General features: G+C 39.2%; 1 protein-coding gene across 2 annotated transcripts in view; it reads left to right on the forward strand.

The window, feature by feature from the left end:
- KCNMB1 (potassium calcium-activated channel subfamily M regulatory beta subunit 1) overlaps positions 1 to 19,969 on the forward strand; it is a 54,164-nt gene that overhangs the window by 22,570 nt on the left and 11,625 nt on the right. For both annotated transcript variants that reach the window (XM_053716170.1, XM_053716169.1), the window contains exon 2: positions 18,148 to 18,357. In XM_053716170.1, coding sequence (XP_053572145.1) covers positions 18,224 to 18,357 — 134 coding nt within the window. In that variant the 5' untranslated portion in view covers positions 18,148 to 18,223. The remainder of the gene's footprint in view (positions 1 to 18,147; positions 18,358 to 19,969) is intronic.

Genomic DNA, 19,969 nt, shown 5'->3' on the forward strand with positions numbered 1-19,969 from the left:
AGTTGTTTAAAACAACATCTAAACAACATACCTGTATCAGTTGTGCACTTCCTTATATTGTTCATGGACTTAAAGGTGCTTCCTACTATTGCTCAATCAGCATTAACAGGAAGTACTTATTAACCAATGGGCCATAGCTATTAGCAGGACCTGATACAGCTGTATTAGATTTAATTTAAATTGCTATGGCATTTACTTTACATTTTTTTGGAAAAAAATAAACAAATATCAACATGTTTAGAAGCTTATATGTCAGATGCCGTTATTTTTTACTACAATGTCCCTTCAGTTAAAAATTTCATTTTTGCATGAATAAAAGTTTAGTTACAACAGTTTCATTTTGGAACTAATTGGAAGTGCATGAATGTGCTCAGATTTTCCATGCGAGAGATTACTCTCTGGTTAAAACTGCAACGGCCTGTTTTTTAAAAAAAAAAAAAAGTAATACATGTTAATATGCATTCTTCTAGATACAACAAACAAAACAACATGGCTTTAATAATATTTCTGCCTGAGCAAATATTAAGTTGTTTGAAACAGTTACATAATGGGGCAAGTGTGTCTGGAAATCTGTTCCATTAAAGAGTTCTGCTGCTAGCGAGCAAGTTCTTTGGTAAATCTATAGCCCAGGGTACTGTAATTCCAAAGACTTGTATTATTCCTGCCCAGACCAGGAGGCTGGGATCACAGTATTGGTGGTCCAGTGGCAAGTTATGGATGATTCAGAGGCTGGACCAAGCATTCCTTTGTGGGGCTTAGATGTGAAACTAGGACATATAAAGTGTAGTAAAAACATCAGGAGGGACAGCAGAACATGTAATATGCTAAAATGATCCATGTTAGGAGGCAGAATCATGAAACAGTTAAAAAAGCTACCTGCTCAATCAATTAAAGTAAAAATAAATAAATAATTAGCACTTTTTACATTAATAAAAATAAGAAAAATCCATAACCCAATAAACACTCATGCTCTCTGTACCCATAATGGACCTGTTCAAACCCCCTAGAAAGAAATACACACATAGTTTTGGCACACTACAGGTAAATTGCACATCACATAATAGAATCAATAAACACCATTAAAATGAATCAATATACATAAAGGCCCCTTTAATTTGTGATGTAATTGCTAAACCTCAAAAATGTACATTTTGTTTGTTCTTAATCCTGCACTGTTGGGAGATAAATGACACAGATGATTTTCAGGAGATAACAATTTCAAGCTTCATAAGTTTGAAAGGGTGGGGGGGTAGTTCTACAGAATAGATCTGACTATTTGAAAGAAGCTGATCGTTTTCTTAAAGATGAGTCATATTATAAAATTCTATTCTTTGACCCAACCCTTACTTTCTCCAGAGACCTAATAAATGTAATTGATGATGGATAATCCCAGGGGGTTTCGAACAAGAGAGAAAAGCAGCTTTTTTGGTGCCAATTAAACCTAGTGTGGCTTATTATTACCATTTACCAAAGATCCACAGGAGTCTTGTTGACCCCCCTGGGAGGTCCATCATCTCAGGAATTGGCTGCCTGACATATAACCTGTCTTGTTATATTGACATATTTTAAAGAAAATTATGGTAAATCTGGACTCATATATTAAAGACACTACAGATTTATTGAGTAAATTAGGGGCAATCCAACCTGAGAGACTGCAAAATAGTATTTGGATCAGTTGTGATATCATAGTTTTATATACTAATATTCAACATAGTATTGGTTTGAGGGCAGTACAGTACTTTTTATAATTGGACCTATATATGCCTGAAAGACAGAGGGAGTTTATTTTGAAGGCCATCCATTTTGTGTTAAAACATAATTATTTTGTGTATCAAGACACTTTTTTTCTCCAAATCTGTGGAACGGCCATGGGGACGACATTTGCCCCAAGCTTTGCTAATCTATTCATGGGCTTATTTGAAGTACACACATGTACCCATCAGAGTACTGGGCGAACGTCATCTACTACAGTTGTTTCATAGATGATTTAATTTTTGTATGGAATGGTACTGAGGTGGGAGCTAAGAATTTTGTACAGTTTTTGAAAAACAACTACTTTGGTATTTCTTTCTCCCATAGCACAAAGAGTGACAGTATGGATCTTTTGGATGTCACTTTGGGTTGGGATAGGGATGGGAGTATTTACTCCAAAACCTTCTTTAAGAAAGTCGATTGCAACAGCTATATAGATAAGAAAAGCAATCACCCCCCTAGGTGGTTTAACAACATTCCATACAGTCAGTTCTGTAGATTACGGAGGAATTGCAAATGAGAGACGGATTTTAATGAAGAAGCAGAGCTTTTGGTAAATAGATTCAAGGAGAAGGGCTATAACCATACGATTATTTCCCTAGGTCTTATGAAGGCATCTCTAAGGAATAGGGATGAACTACTAAAGGCAAAGGTCTATAGAGAGAAAAGATTTTAGAATTTACCCAAATTCATAACACAACTTAAAAGGAATTATAGAGAAATTGCTCATGCCTTGGAAAAACATTGGCCCATTCTAAGAAATGATCCAATGTTAAAAGAAATTATAGGAAAAAAACCATCATGTGTATTTAGAAGTGCACCCACTCTAAAGAATGTGTTAGCTCCAAGTAAGGTGGTGGCATCAAAGAAGAATCCTGTAAGTAAGGGGAATAACCCACAGTCATCTGGCTTTTTAAAATTAAAAAAAGTGTATCTTCAAATGTGCTAAAAGTAGATGCCTGACATGTAGTTACATTGGACATAAGGATACCAGCTTTAGATCCAATACGACAGGGGAAATTTTTCCATTTAGGACAAGGATGACATGTGAAAGCATGTATGTGGTTTATTTAGTAACATGTGTTTGTGGTATGTAGTATTGTGGGTGCACCAGCAGGTGATTAAGAACACAATGGGGTGAACACCTCAGAAACATCAAAAATAAGTATGATAAAAAAGTGTCTCTCAACACAGTACACTTATGTATGAGGGCAAAGAGGATATTGTCAGGGTGCCAAGAATCAGACTGAGATGAGAAGTGCATAAATAATCACAACTTTATTAATTGCAAAAAATAATAAAAAGTCCACAAGTCAAATAACAAGTCAGGAATCAAAACCAGAGCTGGTAATCAGATGAGCCAAGCCAGGAGCCAAAGCAAATAGTCAGATGAGCCAAGTCAAGAGAAAAAGCGAGAAGTCAGACGAGCCGGAATCAGGAACAAGGAGAGTCAGGAACAAGCCAGGGATCAGTAACCAGGAGGGAAGTCAGACAGCCAGGTAATACACAGGAGCTCTCACAAACAAGTTTGAGACAACGCAAGGGCAAAGCATACTGAACAGAGGCCCTTTAAATAATAAGTGATGACATCACAATTCTGAGACTGCATCCTGTCTCACACGGATGATGTACACCAGTCTGGCCATAAAAGGAAGTACAGGAAATGAGCAACATCACACAGTATGCACCAGAGACAGCAAGAGAAGTGATTAAAATAGCTGCCAGCAGCACATGGCAAGCAAAGCAGGAAAAAAACCTTGACAGTACCCTCCCCTCAACGACCCCTCCCCCGCGGAGGACAAAAGACTTATTGGGGAAACGGGCATGGAAGGCACGGAGGAAGGCGGGAGCATGAACATCAGAGGAGGGAACCCATGAACGCTCCTCTGGACCGTAGTCCCTCCAGTGAACCAAATACTGTATGCAGCCCCTGGACATACGAGAGTCAATATGCTGCTAACCTCAAACTCCTCATGGTTGTCAACAAAGATAGGATGGGGACGAGGCAACACAGTGGTAAACCAATTACAAACCAATGGTTTCAAGAGGGAGACATGAAAAACATTGGAGGTGCGCATTGCAGGAGGAAGGTCAAGAATATAGGCCACAGGATTGACCCGTCGGAATATTCGAAAAGGACCAATATAATGGGGAGCCAGTTTATTGGAAGGCACATGAAGGTTCAAGTTGCGGGAGGACAGCCAAACTCTCACACCAACCTGGTAGGAAGGCGCAGGCAGATGCATACGATCAGCCTGGAACTTTTGGCACTGCATAGAATGATGAAGGCAATCCTGAATCTGCACCCACGTGGAACGGAGTTGCCGGAGATGCTCCTCCAAAGCCGGAATACCCTGAGACATGAATGCATCAGGCAACAAGAATGGTTGAAACCCATAATTCGCCATGAACGGGGATAACTTGGAGGAAGCATTAATAGCACTATTACAAGCAAACTCTGCCCAAGGTAACAGTTCAGACCAATTATTGTGGTGATCTGAGACATAGCAACGGGGGAACTGTTCCAGAGCTTTATTAGACTGTTCTGCAGCCCCATTGGATTGAGGGTGATATGCCGAAGAGAAGGAAAGCTGGATCCCCATTTGAGCACAAAAGGAATGCCAAAATCTGGAGACAAACTAGCTACCCCGGTCCAACACTATCTCCTTGGGTAACCCATGTAAACGGAAGACCTCTCGGGTAAAAATTGAAGCAAGCTCCTGAACTGTAGGCAACTTCTTCAAGGGAATGCAATGTGACATTTTAGAAAAATGGTCAACCACAATAAGGATAACAGTATTGCCATTGGAAACAGGGAGCTCAACAATGAAGTCCATGGAAAGATGTGTCCAAGGACGCTCACCATTAGCAATAGGTTGAAGAAGACCCACAGGAAGACGTTGAGGAGTCTTATTCTGTTCACAAACTGAGCAGGAGGCAACATACGCAGCAACATCAGAACGAAGACCTGGCCACCAGAATTGTCAAGTGACAGACCATATCATTTGGTTCTTGCCTGGGTGACCTGCGGCTTTAGGATAGTGGTAAGTGTGCAAAAGTTTAGTTCGAAGATTCTCAGGAACAAAACACTTACCACTAGGTTTCTCAAGCGGTGCATTGGTTTGTGCAGCCAGGATCTCCTACCCCAAGGGAGAAGTCAAATTAGTACGTATGGTAGCCAAAATATGGTCAGGAGGTATAACTGGAGTAGGTACAAACTCCTCCTTGAACAGAGGTGAAAATTGTTGTGAGAGGGCATCAGCCCTAACATTCTTACTACCAGGCAGGTAGGAGACCACATAATTAAACCGACAAAAATAGGGCCCATCTGGCCTGTCGGGGCGACAAACGTTTTGCTTCAGATAGATAAGTGAAATTCTTATGGTCAGTAAGAATGAGCACTGGCACGCGAGTACCCTCGAGAAGATGCCTTCATTCCTTGAGTGCCAAAATTATGGCCAGTAATTCCCTGTCGCCAATTTCATATTTGCACTCCACTAGAGACAATTTCTTAGAGAAGAAACCACATGCAAGGAACCGTCAGGCATAGGACGTTGAGACAAGAGGGCACCTACTCCAGTCTCAGACGCATCGACTTCAAGAACGAAAGGCAGGACAGGGTTAGGATGAGCCAGAACTGGAGCGGCAGCAAAGGCAGTCTTAAGACTATCAAAGGCCTTAATGGAAGTAGGTGACCAATGGAGTGTATCATTCTCTTTACAGGGAGTGCAGAATTATTAGGCAAGTTGTATTTTTGAGGATTCATTTTATTATTGAACAACAACCATGTTCTCAATGAACCCAAAAAACTCATTAATATCAAAGCTGAATAGTTTTGGAAGTAGTTTTTAGTTTGTTTTTAGTTATAGCTATTTTAGGGGGATATCTGTGTGTGCAGGTGACTATTACTGTGCATAATTATTAGGCAACTTAACAAAAAACAAATATATACCCATTTCAATTATTTATTTTTACCAGTGAAACCAATATAACATCTCAACATTTACAAATATACATTTCTGACATTCAAAAACAAAACAAAAACAAATCAGTGACCAATATAGCCACCTTTCTTTGCAAGGACACTCAAAAGCCTGCCATCCATGGATTCTGTCAGTGTTTTGATCTGTTCACCATCAACATTGCGTGCAGCAGCAACCACAGCCTCCCAGACACTGTTCAGAGAGGTGTACTGTTTTCCCTCCTTGTAAATCTCACATTTGATGATGGACCACAGGTTCTCAATGGGGTTCAGATCAGGTGAACAAGGAGGCCATGTCATTAGATTTTCTTCTTTTATACCCTTTCTTGCCAGCCACGCTGTGGAGTACTTGGACGCGTGTGATGGAGCATTGTCCTGCATGAAAATCATGTTTTTCTTGAAGGATGCAGACTTCTTCCTGTACCACTGCTTGAAGAAGGTGTCTTCCAGAAACTGGCAGTAGGACTGGGAGTTGAGCTTGACTCCATCCTCAACCCGAAAAGGCCCCACAAGCTCATCTTTGATGATACCAGCCCAAACCAGTACTCCACCTCCACCTTGCTGGCGTCTGAGTCGGACTGGAGCTCTCTGCCCTTTACCAATCCAGCCACGGGCCCATCCATCTGGCCCATCAAGACTCACTCTCATTTCATCAGTCCATAAAACCTTAGAAAAATCAGTCTTGAGATATTTCTTGGCCCAGTCTTGACGTTTCAGCTTGTGTATCTTGTTCAGTGGTGGTCGTCTTTCAGCCTTTCTTACCTTGGCCATGTCTCTGAGTATTGCACACCTTGTGCTTTTGGGCACTCCAGTGATGTTGCAGCTCTGAAATATGGCCAAACTGGTGGCAAGTGGCATCTTGGCAGCTGCACGCTTGACTTTTCTCAGTTCATGGGCAGTTATTTTGCGCCTTGGTTTTTCCACACACTTCTTGCGACCCTGTTGACTATTTTGAATGAAACGCTTGATTGTTCGATGATCACGCTTCAGAAGCTTTGCAATTTTAAGAGTGCTGCATCCCTCTGCAAGATATCTCACTATTTTTGACTTTTCTGAGCCTGTCAAGTCCTTCTTTTGACCCATTTTGCCAAAGGAAAGGAAGTTGCCTAATAATTATGCACACCTGATATAGGGTGTTGATGTCATTAGACCACACCCCTTCTCATTACAGAGATGCACATCACCTAATATGCTTAATTGGTAGTAGGCTTTCGAGCCTATACAGCTTGGAGTAAGACAACATGCATAAAGAGGATGATGTGGTCAAAATACTCATTTGCCTAATAATTCTGCACTCCCTGTATGGGTCATATCTGTGATAGGTTTCACCAAGGAAGAAAATTTTTTAATAAACTTTCTATAGTAATTGGCAAACCCCAAAAAACATTGAATAGACCGAAGACCAACTGGGCGAGGCCACTGCAGAACTGCAGATAACTTGTCAGGATCCATGGAGAACCCTGCAACCGAGATAACATAACCTAGGAAGGTTAATTGAGTCTGATGGAACTCACATTTCTCGAGCTTACAAAACAGGCCGTTCTCCCGTAGTCTCTGAAGAACGAGTGTAACATTAGAAAAATGAGCCTCAAGTGTGGGTGAGTGTATGAGGATGTTGTCTAAGTACACCGCAACACACTGTTGCAACATATCTCGTAGGACATCATTAATAAATTCCTGGAAAACAGCAGGAGCATTACATAGGCCAAAGGACATTACAAGATACTTATAATGCCCGCTCCTGGTGTTAAATGCTCCTTGATCCTAATGAGATTGTACGCTCCTCTCAAATCAAGTTTAGTAAAGACTGTAGCTCCCTTGAGGCGATCAAAGAGTCCCGTAAGAGAGTTTCAGCAAGAGAGGTGAGTATAATAGCTGCCAGCAGCACATGGCAAACAAAGCAGGAAAAAAACCCTGACAGATATATACCGTATCATCCCCATTGAATACATCCCTAAATCCTTGCGTTACAATAGGTTTAATAGGCTACGACAGAGGGAGACCTATTGGATTTGGAAGCTGAAGACATTATTTCCTGAGGAATTAAATGAGAATATTGATCTGGTGTATTTCCAATAGGTTCCGCAGATTTTATATGTGCATACTTCCTAGTGGAATCTAGTTGTTAATGGGAGAATACTAGTATCAGGATTTGAGCGTGTAGGATCCCTTTTTTTATTTTAGGCCAATCTGGTCACCTATTGGGGTGAGGGTAGAGGACTCTTTTAACGTATGCAATTGTATATATTTGTGTATAATTGTGTGTACTTATACATGCTTGTGTAAATTGTGTGTCAACTTAAGTGGACATATTTACATAGGCCTATATAGACGATTTTGAGATCTAATGCTCATATTCTATAATTGAATTTGTCTGTATATTTGAGGGATACTAGTGTTCAATAGATATTTTCTCTATTGACATCTAGAATGTAGATTTGTGATGTATAAAGGTTACAACCATTTGAGTGATATATAATTTAACTGGCGTATCTATTCTTTTGTAACACTCAAAACCACGATTGAGATATATTTTGATATCATGTCAGCTAACTGAGCACTTCACATCAATATGTGTAAGTCGATTATTGTATTAGTTAACTTCATGAAGTATATCAAGATGTCGGCTTGAGGCTACTCCTTATGGTATCTGATTGGTTGTTGCAGTATTGTTGACACGTCGTCATGACAATGGATGGACAATGTTATTGCTTATGTTCACGTGAATCAATCGTCATCAATGGGGATGCTGTAATGCGGAAGCACAGTATGTTTGATTATAAACAATATCACCGTGATCAAATGCTGAATGGGGATTTATTTCTTTCCCAATGAGGTTTTATCTGTGTACAATCTATTGATTGTAGATGAATGGTTATGATGTTTGTAGAGGTATATTGAGCATGGGGTATAAATGTGTATGATGACCCGTTATATAGAAGTAACAAACTATGGATGTTTATGTATTGCCATTCTTGACGTTTGTATTTTTTGTCAATAATATACATTTATAATTCTGAGCAATATTGGTTTATCCGTATTGGGAGAGGCATTTTTATTTAGATATTATGTGTATACACACTGACCCAATGAAGGGGGAGTGTACTAAGTGAAGTCTCTGCACAGCAGTAAGCCATTATTGATCAGAGCCATGTGATTGACTTTCACCCTGTGTATTGGATTTTTTCTCAATTACTGTGTAATGATATATGCCTTATATAAGTTGTGAATTTTATAGCTCACTTATCACTGCCTGAGGAAAGGGTGCCAGTAGCACCTTGAAACACATTGCAGATTGTATGTATTTATTTACATTTATATATTTATTTTATTTTATACATCTCATATTTAGAGATAATTTTTAGTATTTGTGAGCATTTTTGGGAAATTTACTCCTTCTTTGGACTACTGTTTAACTGTATCCTGGGTCCAGTTTATCGGAATGAGCCAGCTGGTGGGCTCTGATCTACCAGCTTGTGTAACTTGCACTGAATTATAGTGCGCACCATATTATCGAAGGTTCGTCTGATCCTGTGTGAGCCAGCTGGTGGGCTCTGACCAATCCAGCCTGCCTGAATAGTACTGTACTATAGTGCGCCTTCTTTGTGACTACCTGTTTGCGGAGAGGGTCTTTTGGGAATTCTGGTTTATGTTGCTGTAACCTGCTGCACCATTGGAGCACCTTCTTTTTTTTGTCTTTATATTTTGAACAGAAGAAGCATTTTGGAATTGTAAATCACTGGAAAAAAACACTGACAATACTAGCTGAGGTTTAGTAATCATTATCTGTCAAAACCAAGATTTTGATCAACCCCATAATAAAAATATATCACTCATGTAACTGCAAAAATGTTTTTTGTAATGTTATGCTTCAGTGATAGGGGCCTCTATTTCTGCGTGAGCCTTCAGGCTCACCGTAAACAATAGTAATGAAGAAGCAGTCTAAAGATAGCTGCTCCATAACTTGTCTGCTGACTCTGGGGCTGCAGTCTTTAATCCGCCCAATCCAATACGATCAGGCTGATTGACATTCCCTGCTAGCGGCCTATTGGCCGCAAATCTGCAGGGGTGGCATTGCACAAGAAGTTCACAAGAACTGCTTGTGTAATGATAAAAGCTGTCAACATTTATCAATGTGTGGCGGACATGATACGATACATATATCTATATGCACCTGATTTCAAATATTGCAATCATTCAGGGAACATATATTGTATTTACATCACTGCAGAATATACACAACCTTCAGCTCTCTGAACAGACTTGCTAAAATCAGAGCTGCTAAAATCATATTGGCTGTTCCAATCAGCCAATAGTATGAAAGCTCAATTCTATTGGCTGATTAAAACAGCCAATAGGATTTTAGCAGCTCTAATCCTATTGGCTGATTAAAATCTTTCAGCCAATAGGAATGCAAGGGACACCATCTTGGATGACGTCACTTGCATTGAAGTTCCAGTTTACAGCGATGAACTGTCTTCAGGATGGACCTGCTCCGCGCCGGATGGATGAAGATAGAAGAGGCCGTCTGGATAAAGACTTCTTCCCGCCTGGATGAGGACTTCGCCGGCTGAATGAATATGGAAGAGGCCGTCTGGATGAAGACTTCTTGCCGCATGGATGAGGACTTCGTCGGCTGGATGGATCCTTCAAGCGGGACTTCAAGAACTGGATCATTGGGGGTTAGTGTTAGGTTTTTTAAGGGTTTTTTGGGTGGGTTTTATTTCTAGTTTAGGGTCTGGGCATGTAAAAGAGCTAAATGGGGAGCTTAGCTTTTTTAGATAGTTATTTTATTTGGGGGGGTTGGTTGTGGGGGTGGTGGGTTTTACTGTTGGGGGGGGGTTGTATTTTTCTTACAGGGCAATGCCCCACAAAAGGCCCTTTTATTTGACAGGTGAGTTTTAATTTAATTTAAGATAGGGAAATTGTCATTTTAATATAAACTTAGGGGGGCATTAGGTTTAGGGGTTAAAAGTTTATTTAAGTATATTTCATTGTGGGGGGCTTGCGGTTTAGGGGTTAATAGGTTTATTATAGCGGCAGTGTGGGCGGACGGCAGATTAGGGGTTAATTATATTTAAATAGTGTTTGCTATGCGGGAGGGTGGCGGTTTAGGGGTTATTAGGTTTATTATAGTGGCGACGATGTCGGGGAGCAGCGGCATTGGGGTTAATACATTTTAATAGTGGCGGTGATGTCCGGAGCGGCAGATTAGGGGTTAGTAACTTTATTATAGGGTTTGCGATGCAGGAGGGCCTCGATTTAGGGGTTAATAGGTAGTTTATGGGTGTTAGTGTACTTTTTAACAATTTAGTTATGAGTTTTGTGGTACAGCTTTGTAACGTAAAACTCATAACTACTGACTTTAGATGGCGGTACGGATCTTGTGGTTACAGAGTGTACCGCTCACTTATTGGCCTCGCAGGCAAACTCGGAATACCGGCGCTATGGGAGTCCCATTGAAAAAGGACTTTTTTTAAAGTGCGATACTAATGTTGCATGACTGGAAAATAGGAGTGTGGTACACCTGTACCAACAAGACTTGTAATAGCAGCATTAGGGAAAATGAAGCGTTATGGGCCATAACGATGCTATTTGACTCATAACGCAAAACTCGTAATCTAGCTGTTTGTTATTAAGAGAATATCTTTTAGAGCTCTGGGCACACCAGAAGTCACCAAGTGAACAAATTATTGTTATTACAATGACAATTACCTTTTATTAAGAGATACAGAAGACCACTCATCTGAAATATGTGAAGCCTCTATCCCCAATAGGTGATGGGATAGGTGATTGCCTCTGTCCCTCTACAGACAATAGATAGGTAATTGCATCTATCCTGCTTTATAATATAGGGTATTATGCTAATGTAATGGCTCAAGGGGGGCAAGGAACTATGGCCTAAGAGATGTAAAATGAAAGTGCTCCTCCTTGTACATGCTCATTTTTAATATGTTTCTGAAAGGTGTTTATATTTTTAAGCCTTTGGCTTGCAGAAGTTTTCTGTTCCTCTGTATTATGGCAGTTGGAATCTGCCTCTACTGCCTGCAACCTGCTGAGTATTAAAGCATCCCTGCTTTAATGTGAATCATTTATGGCAGATCAGAAGCAATGGACTGTTTTTCTCAAGAGGCTATGAAACTCCCATCTCACTATTGAAAACTTCCTCTGGGGCTAGTGATGCACCATTGCTAAGGCCAAGCTTTCATGCATGGAATTATTCTTTTTCAGCCAGTCCTTAGTAGTTAAAATGGCTGTTAATAAAAATACCACCAATTTAGCAATTTATAGACCAGCCAGATTTTTGTTTTGTGCTTGTTAAACTGTTTCTGATAGCTATCAAAGTTCATGAGAGCCAGCAAATTATATTATCCCTACAGTTTACTTTGAGCTTATTAATGGATCTCAGCTTGCCAATTTTGGCCATTAATAGACTTACATTTTCAACAGCCTCCCCAGAGCATAAAGGGTCAAAATGCCCTTTAGGACTGATATGTGAAATTGTAAAATACATTTAAAATATGTAAAACAAACACATTTAGTAAAACCACATGAATATATATAAGAATTATTTGATTTTACATATAAAAGGTACCTTAATATAAGGTTGGAAGATTAACTTTCTTTGGGCACCATTTCTTGGAATTAAATATCACTTTAAATATTTTTAAAAGAAGCATACGCCTAGATTTAGAGTTCTGCGGCCAAAGGGGTGCGTTAGCTACGCATGCTTTTTTCCCCCCGCACCTTTTAAATACCGCTGGTATTTAGAGTTCACAGAATGGCTGGGTTTTCATTGCGTTAGGCTCCAAAAAGGGAGCGTAGAGCATAATTTACCGTCACTGCAACTCTAGATACCAGCGGTGCTTATGGACGTGGCCAGCTTCAAAAATTTGCTTGTGCACAATTCCCCCATAGAAAACAATGGGGCCATTTGAGCTGAAAAAAAACCTAACACCTGCAAAAAAGCAGCGTTCAGCTCTTAACACAGCCCCATTGTTTTCTATGGGGAAACACTTCCTACGTCTGCACATAACACCCTAACATGAACCCTGAGTCTAAACACCCCTAACCTTATACTTATTAACCCCTAATCTGCCGCCCCCGCTATCGCTGACACCTGCATATTTTTTTTAACCCCTGATCTGCCGCTCCGTAAACCGCCGCTACCTACATTATCCCTATGTACCCCTAATCTGCTGCCCCTAACACCGCCGACCCCTATATTATATTTATTAACCCCTAATCTGCCCCCCTCAACGTCGCCTCCACCTGCCTACACTTATTAACCCCTAATCTGCCGAGCGGACCGCACCGCTACTATAATAAAGTTATTAACCCCTAATCCGCATCACTCCCGCCTCAATAACCCTATAATAAATAGTATTAACCCCTAATCTGCCCTCCCTAACATCGCCGACACCTAACTTCAATTATTAACCCCTAATCTGCTGACCGAATCTCGCCGCTACTATAATAAATGGATTAACCCCTAAAGCTAAGTCTAACCCTAACCCTAACACCCCCCTAAGTTAAAAATAATTTAAATCTAACAAAATAAATTAACTCTTATTAAATAAATTATTCCTATTTAAAGCTAAATACTAACCTGTAAAATAAACCCTAATATATCTAAAATATAAATTATAATTATATTATAGCTATTTTAGGATTTATATTTATTTTACAGGTAACTTTGTATTTATTTTAACCAGGTACAATAGCTATTAAATAGTTAAGAACTATTTAATAGCTAAAATAGTTAAAATAATTACAAAATTACCTGTAAAATAAATCCTAACCTAAGTTACAATTAAACCTAACACTACACTATCAATAAATAAATTAAATAAAATACCTACAATTATCTACAATTAAACCTAACACTACACTATCAATAAATTAATTAAATACAATATCTACAAATAAATACAATTAAATAAACTAACTAAAGTACAAAAAATAAAAAAGAACTAAGTTACAAAAAATAAAAAAATATTTACAAACAATTTTAAACTAATTACACCTACTCTAAGCCCCCTAATAAAATAACAAAGCCCCCCAAAATAAAAAAATGCCCTACCCTATTCTAAATTAAAAAAGTTCAAAGATCTTTTACCTTACCAGCCCTTAAAAGGACCTTTTGTGGGGCATGCCCCAAAGAATTCAGCTCTTTTGCCTGTAAAAAAAAACATACAATACCCCCCCAACATTACAACCCACCACCCACATACCCCTAATCTAACCCAAACCCCCCTTAAATAAACCTAACACTAAGCCCCTGAAGATCTTCCTACCTTATCTTCACCTCGCCGGGTATCACCACCGATCGGTCCTGGCTCCTAAATCTTCATCCAACCCAAGCGGGGGCTGGCGATCCATAATCCTGCGGCTGAAAAGGTCCAGAAGAGGCTCCAAAGTCTTCATCCTATCCGGGAAGAAGAGGCGATCCAGACCGGCAACCATCTTGATCCAAGCGGCATCTTCTATCTTCATCCGATGAAGAACGGCTCCATTGTGAAGACCTCCAGCGCGGATCAATCTTCTTCCTCCGATGTCCAACTGAAGAATGACAAGATGGCATCCCTCGAATTCCGATTGGCTGATAGGATTCTATCAGCCAATCGGAATTAAGGTAGGAAAATTCTGATTGGCTGATGGAATCAGCCAATCAGAATCAAGTTCAATCCGATTGGCTGATCCGATCAGCCAATCAAATTGAGCTCGCATTCTATTGGCTGATCGGAACAGCCAATAGAATGCAAGCTCAATCTGATTGGCTGATTGGATCAGCCAATCGGATTGAACTTGATTCTGATTGGCTGATTTCATCAGCCAATCAGAATTTTCCTACCTTAATTCCGATTGGCTGATAGAATCCTATCTGCCAATCGGAATTCGAGGGACGCCATCTTGGATGATGTCCCTTAAAGGAACCGTCATTCTTCAGTTGGACGTCGGAGGATGAAGATTGATCCGCGCTGGAGGTCTTCACGATGGAGCCGTTCCTCATCGGATGAAGATAGAAGATGCCGCTTAGATCAAGATGGTTGCCGGTCTGGATCGCCTCTTCTTCCCGGATAGGATGAATACTTTGGAGCCTCTTCTGGACCTCTTCAGCCGCAGGATTATGGATCGCAAGCCCCCGCTTGGGTTGGATGAAGATTTAGGAGCCAGGACCGATCGGTGGTGATACCCGGGCGAGGTGAAGATAAGGTAGGAAGATCTTCAGGGGCTTAGTGTTAGGTTTATTTAAGGGGGGTTTGGGTTAGATTAGGGGTATGTGGGTGGTGGGTTGTAATGTTGGGGGGGGTATTGTATGTTTTTTTTTACAGGCAAAAGAGCTGAATTCTTTGGGGCATGCCCCGCAAATGGCCCTTTTCAGGGCTGGTAAGGTAAAAGAGCTTTGAACTTTTGTAATTTAGAATAGGGTAGGGCATTTTTTTTATTTTGGGGGTCTTTGTTATTTTTTTAGGGGGCTTAGAGTAGGTGTAATTAGTTTAAAATTGTTGTAATATTTTTCTAATGTTTGTAAATATTTTTTTATTTTTTGTAACTTAGTTCTTTTTTATTTTTTGTACTTTAGTTAGTTAATTTAATTGTATTTATTTGTAGATATTGTATTTAATTAATTTATTGATAGTGTAGTGTTAGGTTTAATTGTAGATAATTGTAGGTATTTTATTTAATTAATTTATTGCTAGTGTAGTGTTAGGTTTAATTGTAACTTAGGTTAGGATTTATTTTACAGGTAATTTTGTAATTATTTTAACTAGGTAGCTATTAAATAGTTCTTAACTATTTAATAGCTATTGTACCTGGTTAAAATAATTACAAAGTTGCCTGTAAAATAAATATTAATCCTAAAATAGCTAAGATATAATTATAATTTATATTGTAGCTTTATTAGGATTTATTTTACAGGTAAGTATTTAGATTTAAATAGGAATAATTTATTTAATAAGACTTAATTTATTTTGTTAGATAAAAATTATATTTAACTTAGGGGGGTGTTAGTGTTAGGGTTAGAATTAGCTTAAGGGGTTAAACAATTTATTAGAGTAGCGGTGAGCTCCGATCGGCAGATTAGGGGTTAATACTTGAAGTTAGCTGCCGGCGATGTTAGGGAGGGCAGATTAGGAGTTAATACTATTTATTATAGGGTTATTGAGGCGGGAGTGAGGCGGATTAGGGGTTAATACATTTATTATACTAGCGGTGAGCTCCGGTCGGCAGATTAGGGGTTAATAATTGTAGGTAGGTGGCGGCGACGTTGTGGGGGGCAGATTAGGGGTTAATAAATATAATATAGGGGTCGGCGGTGTTAGGGGCAGCAGATTAGGGGTACATAAGGATAACGTAGGTGGCGGCACTTTGCGGTCGGCAGATTAGGGGTTAATTATTGTAGGTAGCTGGCGGCGACGTTGGGGGGGGGCAGGTTAGGGGTTAATAAATATAATATAGGGGTCGGCGGTGTTAGGGGCAGCATATTAGGGGTACATAAGTATAACGTAGGTGGCGGTCGGCAGATTAGGGGTTAAAAAATGTAATCGAGTGGCGGCGATGTGGGGGGACCTCGGTTTAGGGGTACATAGGTAGTTTATGGGTGTTAGTGTACTTTAGAGCACAGTAGGTAAGAGCTTTATAAACCGGCGTTAGTCCAGAAAGCTCTTAACTACTGACTTTTTTCTGTGGCTGGAGTTTTGTCGTTAGATTTCTAATGCTCACTTCAGCCACGACTCTAAATACCAGCGTTAGAAAGATCACATTGAAAAGATAGGATACGCAAATGGCGTAGGGGGATCTGCGGTATGGAAAAGTCGCGGCTGGAAAGTGAGCGTTAGACCCTTTAATGACTGGCTCCAAATACCAGAGGGCGGTAAAAACCAGCGTTAGGAGCCTCTAACGCTGGTTTTCACGGCTACCGCCCAACTCTAAATCTAGGCCATAGACTGTCCAGTAAATAGACAATACAGAACAAACAAATATGTATGCTTATCCACTCTAAAATTCACTAAAACAAACACCTTATTTAACAGAAATTAATTTATTTAATTTAACATTCACAGAACTAAGCAACATCAAAAATTCTTCTAGCTAGGTGACCTGACTCGCCATAAAAATTTGTAAGACCAGACATCCCTAGTCAAAGAGCAGGATAAGGGTAGGGGCAGCCCTTAAATATTATTAAAAAAAAGTTATAAGTAAATGATGATACATGAAATAAGCACATTAATGCCATAACATCATTAATAAATCACAATAACATATTGGCTAATGGGTCATTTTATAAAGACTATATTATACAATGCAAAGCAACAGTTAATCCTTTCAAAACTATAGATCTTATTGATTCAGATTTGCAGAGCTTGACACATTAGTGCTTGGGCAATGAATGTGTATGCAAATGAAGAAAGATTTGTATCTACCATATATCCATTAGTGCTTATAGCTGCACAAATGAGTACAGTTGTTAACACATGAAGCTATTTTTTTCCATAGCATGCAAGAATAAACACATCCATATGCACAAAGTAAATGCTATCAGGTTAACCATCAATAGTCTTCACAGAAGACCCATTAATGATTTAGATCATCTAGGACACGCAACCCAAATACGTCTGCTAGTTGTGCTAGGGACATTATCCCAATAATGGGCTTTTCTATGTACGTGAAGCTACATTGTGTGCCAACCAGTGTTAGCCATAGGTATACAGAGATAATATGTCCTTTATATACTATTTGAATTCCATACAGTATAAGCCTAATCAGTTAATAAATAAGCAGCTTCCTTTCCTCACATGCATATTGCTCCCCATTTTATATACATAGTAGACTTCTTTATTTACCAAAATTTACACTGTGCCAAAAATCAGGATGGAGAATATGCACGATGTCTTTCTCCAATTTCGATCTCTGGCATAAAGTATCACTCACCCTGCTCCTTTGTATACCTGGAGGCACAATAATTGGGTTTGGGTTTTAAATAGAGACGCCTTCTTACTCCTATAACATAAATTAAACAGACCCTCCTTTTATATCACTAACATTGTGCACAAATGCATTTAAATTTTAAATAGAAACTATTTTACAATATACTTCCATTAGCAAAAATGCTTCCAAAATAAGTTATTACTGTTTTTCGGAAGCATATGCACATATGCTGTGGGGGCCTCAGAGAGTTAGCAGTGGTTTGCATTGTGTCTGTAAAGGCATCATTTGTGTTGTACAAGTCCACTTCTGAATGCTACTGTGGCTACAGTTGGGAGTCCTACAGGAAATGTGCAAAACATCATAGAGAAAATGTTGAATCAATACATCACTAAGTGGAAAATAAACAACAAAGTTCAACACACATATATACTGTAGATATAATAATGTATCAATTTATTTATTTAATTTTACATTTACAGATACATGGATATGCTCCTCAAGCTATTCTAAAACAGGAAATAGAGTCATGGAGAAAATGAAACAGATTTAATCAGAATGGCAAAGAAACTTTTCACAGCACAAAAGCGAGGAGAGACTCGTGCTGTCTGCTTGGGAATCGGTATGATAGTTTGCTCTGTTATGATGTTTTTTCTCCTGGGTGTCACGGTGTTACCATCATATTTAAAAAGGTAAGGGAATTTATTCATTGTACTGAGCAAAATTACAATTGCTAATTGTTTACTTCAGATATCAAAAAGATCTAAATTTAAAGAGGTATTTTGGATTGCGCACAAGAGCAAAACGTTACTCACCACTTTTAATACAAAAGCAATATGCTATCTTTTGACAGTAACACCATGTTAAATTGCTTTGGTTAAAGGGACACTGAACCCAATTTTTTTTCTTTTGTGATTCAGATAGAGCATGCAATTTTAAGCAACTTTCTAATTTACTCCTATTATCAATTTTTCTTCGTTCTCTTGCTATCTTTATTTGAAATAAAATCCATCTAAGCTTTTTTGGGTTAATAACTCTGGACAGCACTTTTTGGTTGGTGGATGGATTTTTTCCACCAATCATCAAGGACAACCAAGGTTGTTCACCAAAATGGGCCGGCATCTAAACTTAGATTATTGCATTTCAAATAAAGATACCAAGAGAATAAAGAAAATTTGATAATAGGAGTAAATTAGAAAGTTGCTTAAAAATTCATGCTCTATCTGAATCACAAAAGAAAAAAATTGGGTTAAGTGTCCCTTTAACATTATTTAAAAAAGAATAAAAAACAGAGGCGCCAACATGGCCTAATATCGCCCATACAAGGTATAGTATCAGCACATAAGAATGTGAATACTCACAAACATGAAGCACCCGATGGTGCTAGTAGAGCAGGCTGGAAACTTAGCAGTGATACAGCACACTGAAACCTTGGCACAGATACAGTCCTGATTATTCTGGATATCCAGTATTCAGGTTCCTATATATGTATAAGAAAACAAACCAACATGGTCCAATATCGTCAGGACAAAGAAAAGATTGGCCCCAAACAAATGCACTTACTAGAGGGTAAGCACCAGCAGGTGCAGAAGCAGCAAACTGGAACCAAATCGTCGCCCAGTAGACTATAATACAACGATCCTCAGCCTGAACCAGGAACAGTAAAGAAATATTGCAAAAGGTGATATGAACCACAACAGCAAGTGTATATAGAAAAATTAAAAAGTCTTTATTAACACAGCGATGCGTTTCTCAGCCTACTCAGGGCTGTTTCATCAGCCTGATGAAACAGCCATGAGTAGGCTGAGAAACGCGTTCCAGTTTGCTGCTTCTGCACCTGCTGGTGCTTACCCTCTAGTAAGTGCATTTGTTTGGGGCCAATCTTTTCTTTATCCTGACGATATTGGACCATGTTGGTTTGTTTTCTTATACATATATAGGAACCTGAATACTGGATATCCAGAAGAATCAGGACTGTATCTGTGCCAAGCTTTCAGTGTGCTGGATCACTGCTAAGTTTCCAGCCTGCTCTACTAGCACCATCGGGTGCTTCATGTTTGTGAGTATTCACATTCTTATGTGCTGATACTATACCTTGTATGGGCGATATTAGGCCATGCTGGCGCCTCTGTTTTTTATTCTTTTTTAGATTTTATACCTCAGGATAGCCATCCTTTGACAGAGTGCTGCCATACCGTTTTGGATCTACAACACTTTGGTTACAAAGACTACCACAGTTATCTTGGATTATTCATTTTATTATTTTTAATCACTGCCATCACTGACATTAATATTGTCTGTTAT

Source organism: Bombina bombina, chromosome 6 (assembly GCF_027579735.1).
Source record: "Bombina bombina isolate aBomBom1 chromosome 6, aBomBom1.pri, whole genome shotgun sequence".
Taxonomy (NCBI): domain Eukaryota; kingdom Metazoa; phylum Chordata; class Amphibia; order Anura; family Bombinatoridae; genus Bombina; species Bombina bombina.